Source organism: Chiloscyllium punctatum, chromosome 35 (assembly GCF_047496795.1).
Source record: "Chiloscyllium punctatum isolate Juve2018m chromosome 35, sChiPun1.3, whole genome shotgun sequence".
Classification (NCBI taxonomy): Eukaryota; Metazoa; Chordata; class Chondrichthyes; order Orectolobiformes; family Hemiscylliidae; genus Chiloscyllium; species Chiloscyllium punctatum.
In genome coordinates, this window is record NC_092773.1 from 22,410,135 (window position 1) to 22,420,603 (window position 10,469).

Below are 10,469 nucleotides of genomic sequence, written 5' to 3' on the forward strand. Positions count from 1 at the left end.
ATACACACACATAAACACTCACACAGAAACACACACACACTCCTGTGCACACACAAACACACACAACTCACACTCGCACACACTCACATACACATACATACACACACATAAACACTCACACAGAAACACACACACACTCCTGTGCACACACAAACACACACAACTCACACTCGCACACACTCACATGCACATACATACACACACATAAACACTCACACAGAAACACACACACACTCCTGTGCACACACAAACACACACAACTCACATTCTCACACACAGGCACAAACACTTTGATACACGCACACACACAATCTGATACAGTCACATACACACAGACATACACACTCTCTCACGCACTCACGCAGACACACACGCACACTCTGATACACACTCACATACACATGAACACAGATAGATACACACAGTCTCTCTCACACACACACAGACACACACAACTCACACGGTCACATGCACATACGTACACAGACACCACATACACACTCACACACAACACACTCTCATGCACTGGCACACACACAGACACAGAACTCAGACACATACTCAAACGCTCAGACACACAGACACTCTGATGCACACGCGCACATACACACTCACACACACTCATTCTCACACCCACACAGATACACACACACTCCCCTCCCTCTCTTTCTGGTATGATTGACATTTCAAATCTTGTTTTCATTTTGTCGCTAAAATATTGCCGTTTGCCAATATTCACTGGAGTGTGGAAACGCCCACCCTACCACCCGTCGAATACTTTCGAATTGCCTCGATCAGGACTGGATTGCAAGAGTGCCAAGTCGCACCCGACAGGGGCGGGTGGGGTGGGGGCAGGCAGAAAGACAAGATGGTGGGTGGGGGGGGGGGGAGGGGCGCCTCGTGCTCCCACGCACCACGTTTGTGACCGCGGGCGGGTGTCTGTGGTTTCAGCCGGGGCCTGGCATTTGTGTAGCTGCCCAAAGTGTTGGCGTTGGTGTCGCTGTGACGTGGTGCCCCTCACCGGACCCCACTGCCGTTTTCCCTACGATGAACAGCCCTGCAATAATGAACACGCCTCACCCCACTTCGCTGTCCAATAACGGAGCCGGAGGTGAAGGGGTCAGTAGGAGTGGCCATTTTCGCCAGCGATGGGCCAGAGACTTCCTCCGCCTCTTCCTGCCCCCCTGATTAGCTTTTAACCTGACACCAACCAGAACGTTGGCTGAAAAGTCGGATGTTTCGAAACACCTCCTGGAAACGCGGAACTTTCTTTCCCATTTCTATTTAAAAAGTGGACTGAAATGGGAAGGTTTTCCAAAAATAACACAACGAGCATTGGCTTAAGACAATCGTTACCTTATTTTGAAAGCGAGTCCTTGACCCTCTTTGCAAGCATTGTTTGCACAGCTGCCTGTTTGACCAAGAATGGGTGGGTAGTGTGCAGACGAACTGGAGCTACGGGGCTAGGTGCTTTCCCTGGCGAGATTGGTCTGCGTCTTAGCGACCACTCACCCACGGTATGGGTCTTCAAGCTGAATGGCTCAGTGTCGTAAGTGAGGTACTCATCACCCCTCAACAGAGTGTCTCTGTTCTCTGCAGTAAAAAAAAAACACACTTTCAGCTTGAAGAAGGCCTGCTGGTCTCTCCTTCTGTTGCGAGGAGCTGTGATTTTCAGCCGACAAGTCAGAGGCCAGTTCCTAAGCGATCAGGCCACCTTGACGCTCTGGCTGACCTGAGAAAGAATGTCGAGAAGGACGAGGAACCACCGAGATGCTTTCCCAGTCTTCCCCTCCATCCACAGCACCCGCTTATCTCTTCTCTCGAGCTGAAGAGAGCTCATGGCTGTTTATTTGATGTCTTGCACCCTAGAGTGAAATCAGTAGACATCTTGAATACCGATGCATTCTCTCTCTCTCTTTCTCTCTATTTCTCTCTCTCCACCTCTCTCTGCCTGCTGCTGGGAAGCTATTGTAATACAGGTGTACCCCTCCCCCGCTGTTTGAAAGTTCACTTTTACCAAGGACCTACATTGGTACCTGGCTTCGCAAACCAAAAGAAATCCAAAGAGGATTTTCGCTTCTACGAGAAAAGGTGCAATTTTTCCCAGATAAATCAATGCTTCTTCACTTTATGCCATTTTGGCTTACGAAAGGTTTCATGGGAACGTTCTACCTTCGGATAACGGGGGTGGGGGGAACCTGTATGGTTCAGTGGTGTATTCCAGAGTCTGGCTTCCCTGTCGATCCAAGCTGAAAACCTGCAGATGAAACTTTCCTGTCCGCCATTTATTGTAGAGATGCAAATTGGGGTGGCACAGTGGTTAGCACTGCTGCCTCACAGCACCAGGGACCCGGGTTCAATTCCCACCTCAGGCGACTGTCTGTGTGGAGTTTGTACATTCTGCCCGTGTTTGCGTGGGTTTCCTCCGGGTGCTCCGGTTTCCTCCCACAATCCAAAGGGGTGCAGATCAGGTAAATTGGCCGTGCTCATAGTGTTAGGTGCATTAGTCAGAGGGGAAATGGGTCTGGGTGGGTAACTCCTTGGAGGGCCGGTGTGGACCTGTTGGGCCGAAGGGCCTGTTTCCACACTGTAGGGAATCTAATCTAATCTAATCTAAATCCTAATCAAGTTCAGTCAATTCCCAAAAATACCTTTGAGTCAGACATTGAGTGACTTGAAGTTGGCGTGCTGTGTGGTCAGGTGACCCCTGCAGCCATCTTTGCGCCGTTATCCAACCTTTCTCAGAGACCATTTTATGCCGGGAATGTCTTTGGTGTTAAAATCCGATGAGGGAAGTTTGAGGATTGGTAGTCCGTTGCTGATCTCTGATGCGTACGATTTCAATAATATCACCCCCTTCAGTGGAAGGCAACCCCATTTGGGGTTGTTTCCATTACACCCCTTGCCCATCCCCCACCCCCACCCCCACCCCGAAGCCCTCCCCTCAGACACACAGCCGTTCCTTCAGTGTCACCGGGTCAGAATCCTGGGACTCCCTCCCTTAGGCCACTGTGTGGGGGTCCCCTACATCACACGGGGTTCAAAATGGCGGTTCATCCCCGCCTTCTCAATGTGGCGATGAGGGGGGGGGGGGTAACAGGTCAACAAAGGCTGGGCCCATCATGAGGGATCTGCAGCAGCGAGCGTGGGTTCAGACAGAACATTCCGGTCTCCCTCGCAAACATCAGGCAAGGCAGTTCTTGTGCTTTCCTGATGACTCGGCAGTTTCCCCCTTTCTTTTTCCGAAAGACAATCAGATTCTTGTTCCGTCTCCAAGCCAAGAAAGCAGGCCTTTGTTGCGTTTCCAGCCCTGGCCTTCTCTCAGTAACGTTTTGTTCCGACAGCGGACGCTGACGGGGAGGGATGGTTGGCTCTGACCTCATCTGGATCCGTTCCATATCTCCCGAAGCAGAGAAACAGCCATTTTTCTTTCAGAGTGGAGAGAGAGAGAGAGAGAGAGAGAGAGTCGGACAGGGAGGTCAGAGTGTGGAGAGGGACCCCTTCCCTCCTGCGGGCTTGCTTTCGTTTCTATGGTGACAAGGATGCAAGATCCAGGAGTAGGCCCCACTTCGAGCCTGCCCTGCCGGGATCATGGCTGGTCTTTCTCATGGACTCGGCTCCCGCCCTCTTCCCCCCTTCACTGTTCCAAAAATGATTGATCCCGGCGTTAAAACCATTCCCTTGAGGAAGCCTCAACCACTTCACCGATTCCCAACCCTCTGGGTGAAGAGGTTCCTCCTCAATCTGCTCCCTCCCTCCCTCATTTGGAGGCTACACCCTCTTGTCCTATTTTCACCGGCCAGTGGAAACATCCTCTCTACCTCCATCCTATCTATTCCCTTCACGATTTTGTATGTTTCTATAAGAGGCCCCCTCGTTCTTCGAGTATAGTCCCAGTCTGCTCCGTCTCTCCTCATAAACCGAACCCCTCAACTCCGGAATCAACCTCCTCCGCACCTCCCTCCAGTCCCCGTCCGTCCTGTCTCAAGTGAGGAGGCCAGGAGGAGGGGGAATGAACGGCTTGTCTTGTGATAAGTGGGTGAGGATTCTGGGTCGGTGGAGTTGAGAAGGGCGAAGGGGGATCCAGTCAAGACTGACAACACCGAGAGCCATGGAGAGCGTGGATGTGGGGAAGATATTCCCAGGAAGAGGAGACACCAGCACCCAAGAGCACAGCCTCAGAGCGAAGGGACTGAGATGGGGAGGAATTTTTTTTTATTCAGAGTCAGAGAGATGTACGGCACGGAAACAGACCCTTCGGTCCAACCCGTCCATGCCGACCCAGATATCCCAACCCAATCTAGTCCCACCTGCCAGCACCCGGCCCATATCCCTCCAAACCCTTCCTATTCATATACCCATCCAAATGCCTCTTAAATGTTGTAATTGTACCAGCCTCCACCACTTCCTCTGGCAGCTCATTCCATACACGTACCACCCTCTGTGTGAAAAAGTTGCCCCTTAGGTCTCTTTTATATCTTTCCCCTCTCACCCTAAACCTATGCCCCTCTAGTTCTGGACTCCCCGACCCCAGGGGAAAAGACCGTGTCTATTTACCCTATCCATGTCCCCTCATGATTTAATAAACCTCTATAAGGTCACCCCTCAGCCCCCGACGCTCCAGGGAAAACAGCCCCAGCCTGTTCAGCCTCTCCCTGTAGCTCAAGCCCTCCAACATCCTTGTCAATTTTTTCTGAACCCTTTCAAGTTTCACAACATCTTTCTGACAGAGGGATTGCAGAGTAGGTGGGGAGCAGAGGGATACAGATCCTCAGGAATTGGGCCACAGGTTTAGACAGGGGATTTGGACCGGCTCAGGCTTGGAGGGCCGAAGGGCCTGTTCCTGGGCTCTAAATTCTCTTTGTTCTGACAGAGGCTGGCGAATCTGGGTAACTCACTGATAGCGAGGCCTGTGGAGGGTCAGGCCTCTGGGTGTCTTGGAGATGGAGGTGGATAGGTTCTTGGATTAATGAGGGGATCAAGGGTTACAGGGAGACAGTAGGAGAAATATGTCAGCCGTGATGGAATGGTGGAGCACACTCGATGGGCCGACTGGCCTGATTCTGCTCCTAAACCTGTGATAAGCTTCGATCCTTATTCCGGGGTGTCCCTCCTACCCCACTGGGGTAGGAGCAGCGGGCGGTAAGGAAGGGCCGGGGGATGGTGGGTCCTTCATGGCGAGAGGCTTGGAGTGTAGGAGCAGGGGTGGGCAGGGGGAGACCACACCCTAGAGTACTGCGAGTGTGTGAGAGAGAGAGAGTGTGAGAGGGAGAGAGAGAGAGAGAGAGTGTGCGTGTGTGAGAGTGTGCGTGTGTGAGAGTGTGCGTGTGTGAGAGTGTGCGTGTGCGTGTGTGTGTGTGAGTGTGAGAGAGAGAGTGTGTGTATGTGTGAGAGCGTGCGTGTGTGAGAGTGAGCGTGTGAGAGTGAGAGTGAGCGTGTGTGAGAGTGAGCGTGTGTGAGAGTGAGCGTGTGTGTGTGTGAGAGTGAGCGTGTGTGTGTGTGAGAGTGAGCGTGTGTGAGAGTGAGCATGTGTGTGTGTGTGAGAGTGTGTATGTGTGTGTGAGAGAGAGAGTGTGTGGATGTGAGAGTGTGTGTGAGAGAGAGTGTGTGTGTGAGAGAGAGTGTGTGTGTGAGAGAGAGTGTGTGTGTGTGAGAGAGTGTGTGTGTGTGAGAGAGTGTGTGTGTGTGTGAGAGAGTGTGTGTGTGTGTGAGAGAGTGTGTGTGTGTGAGAGAGAGTGTGTGTGTGTGAGAGAGTGTGTGTGTGTGAGAGAGTGTGTGTGTGTGAGAGAGTGTGTGAGTGTGAGAGAGAGAGTGTGTGGATGTGTGAGGGTGTGTGTATGTGTAAGAGTGTGTGTGTGTGAGAGAGAGAGAGTGTGTGTGTGTGAGAGAGAGAGAGTGTGTGAGTGTGAGAGAGTGTGTGAGAGAGAGAGAGAGTGTGTGAGTGTGAGAGAGTGTGTGAGTGTGAGAGAGTGTGTGAGTGTGTGTGTGTGAGAAAGTGTGTGAGTGTGAGAGAGAGTGTGTGAGAGAGAGAGTGTGTGAGTGTGAGAGAGTGTGTGAGTGAGAGTGTGTGTGTGAGAGAGAGTGTGTGTGTGTGAGAGAGTGTGTGTGTGTGAGAGAGAGAGAGAGAGAGAGAGAGAGAGAGTGAGAGTGTGTGTGTGTGTGTGTGTGTGCGCGCGCGTATGTGTGTGAGAGTGGGTGAGGGAGTGTGACTGAATGTGAATGTGTGTGTGAGAGTGTTTGTGTGAGTGTGTGTATGTGTGAGCGTGTGTGTGTGGGGTCCCCTTATGTGAGGATGGAAGGAGGGCAGCGATGGCTTTCCCAGACGGATTCCTGGGACCGATGGATGGAGAGAGACGGGATCGGGTTCGGATCATAATCACCGGGAGGTTGGAACAATGGGGGGGGGGGGGGATCTTATAGAAACCTGTCGAGCTCTATCAGGGAGCAGACAGGGTAAAGGATGTTCCTGATGACTCAGGGAGGGGGGGGGGGGGGAGTCATCAACCAGGGGCTCATGGTGTCAGGACAGGACTGGGACAGGGAGAGCCTGTCTTCACCCAGAGAGTGAGGGGGTGGGGGGAGAGCCTGTGGAACTCTCTGACACAGAAAGCGGTTGAACGTTTCCATGAAGGAGTTGGATGTGATTCTTGGGACTAAACGTGGGAAGCAAGGGGCTGCGTCAGGTGGTCAGCCCGTGATCGTGCCGAATGGCGGAGCAGGCTAGAAGGGCCGAATGGCCTCCGGCTGTCGTCGTGTTGTGCGTTTTGTCGGGTTCTGGAATTAATGCTCTTCCCGTTTCACTCCCCACCAGCCATCTACAACTATGACGCTGCGCAGGAACCCTCCGAACTGTCGCTGCAAGTGGGGGACACGGTCCAGATCCTCGAAACCCACGAAGGTATGTTCTCTGCTGGCCCTCACCCCTCCTGCCCCACCATCTCACCTTCCCCCCCCCCCACTTCCTGTACTCCATCCCCCACCAGATTGCCAGACTCCAACCTCACTGGGGTGCGGGGTGCATATAAGAATGGTGCAGAACATTCAGAAATAAAAACTTCAGCTCTTTTACCCTCGGTGGTCACGCCACACGAAGGTCAGGCCAGGACCATCTCCAATGAGAGAGAGAATCTAACCATCGCCCCCTTGACGTTCAATGGTGTTACCATCACTGAATCCCCCTCCACTATCAACATCCTGGGGGTTACCATTGACCAGAAACTGAACTGGACCAGCCCCATATAAACACAGCAGCTACAAGAGCAGCTCAGAGGCTGGGAATCCTGCAGTGAGTAAATCCTTTCCTATTCATATATCCATCCAAATGCCTCTTTAATGTTGCAATTGTACCAGCCTCCACCACTTCCTCTGGCAGCTCATTCCATACACGTACCACCCTCTGTGTGAAAGAGTTGCCCCTTAGGTCTCTTTTATATCTTTCCCCCTCTCACCCTAAACCTATGTCCCTCTAGTTCTGGATTCCCCCCACCCCAGGGAAAAGACCATGTCTATTTACCCTATCCATGCCCCTTATGATTTTATAAACCTCTATAAGGTCACCCCTCAGCCTCCGACACTCCAGGGAAAACAGCCCCAGCCTGTTCAGCCTCTCCCTGTAGCTCAAACCCTCCAACATCCTTGTAAATCTTTTCTGGACCCTTTCCAGTTTCACAACATTTTTCCGATAGGAAGGAGACCAGAATTGCATGCAATATTCCAACAGTGGCCTGACCAATGTCCTGTACAGCTGCAACATGACCTCCCAACTCCTGTACTCAATACTCTGACTAATAAAGGAAAGCATACCAAACGCCTTCTTCACTATCCTATCTACCTGCGACTCCACTTTCAAGGAGCTATGAACCTGCACTCCAAGGTCTCTTTGTTCAGCAACACTCCCCAGGACCTTTCCATTAAGTGTATAAGTCCTGCTAAGATTTGCTTTCCCAAAATGCAACACCTCGCATTTGTCTAAATTGAACTCCATCTGCCACTCCTCAGCCCATTGGCCCATCTGACCGAGATCTCATTGCACTCTGAGGTAATCTTCTTCGCTGTCCACTACACCATCAATTTCAACCTCATGTTGCAGACCATAGGGTATTGATGAGTGAGCTGTTGCTCAGTTTGTGCAGATGTGCAAATGGTCATGGGAGGGAGGGTTGATAAGGGTGACCCCATAGATGTCGTGTATGGAGACTCTCCAAAAAACAAAATCCTCCTTCATAAGCGACTGGAGTTAAACCTCCAACAAATTCGGTGGCGCAGGGGGTGCTGTTGTGAAATGGGTCAAAGGGCAAGAAAAGCACAGGCAGTAATGGGCAGCGATATGGCGCCAGGGCACATTGCCTTTGCTGCACGTTCCCTGTTTCAGTGCACAGCTCCTGGCACGATTCCATACCCAGCGCTGGCCTCTGCACCATCGCCAGGCCCACCCTGGCCATCTCCCGTCGCGAGGGGACAGTCCTGCCTTTAAGAGCGGGCATCAGCATATGGCGCTGGGGATGGTGCTCAGGAGGTGCCCGGTTTGGGGGTGGGGAGGGGGGTAGTTGGGGAGGTGGGCATGATTCCCCACCCGCCCACCTCCCAGTGGATCAGCATCTGTCCCCACCATCTTTCAGAACACACCGTTCGGCACTCACCTCAATCTCTCTCTCTCTCTCCTTCCACAGGTTGGTATAGAGGCTACAGCCTTCGCAATAAATCCAAGAAGGTACTGTGATTTTCTGTTTACGTGAATTGAATTTTGGTCACATCTACCGAAAAGTTTTTGTCTTGTGAGCAATACAGGCAGGTCACAGAGTTAAGGAGCATAGATGAGTAAATAATAGGTAAACAGCAGCAAAAACACAGGTCCAGGTGAATGTTCAGAGTTTGCGAGCCCATTCAGTGTTCTACCAACAGTAGGGTAGAAACTGTTCCTAAACCAGCTGGTGTGTGTGTGTGTGTGTGTGTGTGTGTGTGTGTGTGTGTGTGTGTGTGTATGTGTGTGTGTGTGTGTGTGTTCAGGCTTCTGTAGCTTCTCCCCCCGATGGTAGAGGTTGGAGAAAAACATCGCCAGGGTGGGATGGAGCTTTGAGAATGCTGGCGGCCTTTTCCCTGACCGCGGGCCTGGTAGATGGATTCTATCGGTGGGAGGTTGGCCTTTGTGATTGTCCGGGCCGAGTTCGCCCCCTCTCTCTGTAACCGTCTCCGATCTGGAATGGGTACACAGTTGCCGTACCAGGTCGCGATACATCCAGACAGAACGCACCTATAAAAGTTGGCGAGGGTATTCGCCAAATTTCCTCAGCTGCCTGAGGGAGAAGAGAGGTTGTTGGGCCTGTGGAACCAGTGCGTCCACATGAAGAGTCCAAGAAAGCATGTTGTGGATGACCCACTCCCAGGAGCTTGACCCTCTCCACCTGTTCCACCTCTGTGCTGTTAATGTGTGTGGGGGGGGGGGTGGGGGGGGGGCATGAGTAACATCCCGCTGGGCGTCAATAGAGTTCCTTGGTTTTGCCGACATTGAGAGCTCGGTTGTTCTCAGCCAGGCCTTCCATCTCCCGTCTGTTTCATCGCCATCTGAGATTCGACCGACTGTGGTGGTGTCGTCAGCGAATGTGGGAAGGGTATTTGGCGCAAAAATCCCTCTTTACGGTAACACCCTCTGACTCCTTTCAGACGGTCTAGTGGTTTCCTGCCTCTGTGGCGATCAAACCGGCTCTTTCCTTGGGAAGAAATCTCAAATCCAGGACGTTTGTGCGGGAGACGTCTCCTCACGGTAGTCTCCTAGCCCCAACCATCGAATCCCCACAGTGTGGAAGCAGGCCCTTCGGCCTAATAAATTCACACCGAAGAATAACTCAGCCCCATATAAACACAGCAGCTGCAAGAGCAGCTCAGAGGCTGGGAATCCTGCAGCGAATAACTCCCCTCCTGACTCCCCCCCCCCCCCCCCCCCCAAAGCCTGTCCCCACCATCGACAAGGCCCAAGTCAGGAGGGGGTGAGGGAATACTCCCCACTTGCCCTGGAGGGGGGGGGGGGGAGGGGGGAGGCAGGAGAACCATTGAGCTGGGGCAGGTCTTCAGAGGACGGACAAGATTCTAAACCGATTAATTGGCGTGTTCTTTCTTTTGCCCCGTCTCCCGGCAATTTGCAGGGCATTTTCCCCGCCACCTACATTCACTTGAAAGAGACGAAGGTGGACGGAGCGAGGTGAGGATAACATTTCTGTGCCCTGGGCCCGCGCTGTGCCACTCCTAATCTCCACAGCCTCCCCTGTCTCTCGCCCCCTCGGGTTCTAGGGAGGCGTGAATTCGCCGGCCTCTGCGTCCAATTTGCCTCGGGCACCCGCCCGCGCTGGTGTTCCACTGCCACCCTGGCAGTACACTCCTCCAGCGAACTCCACCCCCCCCCCCCCTCACAATCCCTGGTTCCCCCAGCCGCACCCCCACCCACCCACCCCCGTCATACACCCTTTCAGCTCTCC

The 10,469-nt window shown here is 52.8% G+C and overlaps 1 protein-coding gene across 1 annotated transcript; it reads left to right on the plus strand.

The window, feature by feature from the left end:
* Positions 1-1,047: 1,047 nt before the first annotated feature.
* LOC140459563 (dedicator of cytokinesis protein 1-like) lies at positions 1,048-10,199 on the plus strand. Its single transcript, XM_072553809.1, has 5 exons — positions 1,048-1,111; positions 5,086-5,142; positions 6,812-6,898; positions 8,670-8,710; positions 10,140-10,199. The coding sequence occupies exons 1-5, from the start codon at positions 1,048-1,050 to the stop codon at positions 10,197-10,199; spliced, it is 309 nt and encodes a 102-aa protein (XP_072409910.1).
* Positions 10,200-10,469: the final 270 nt, after the last annotated feature.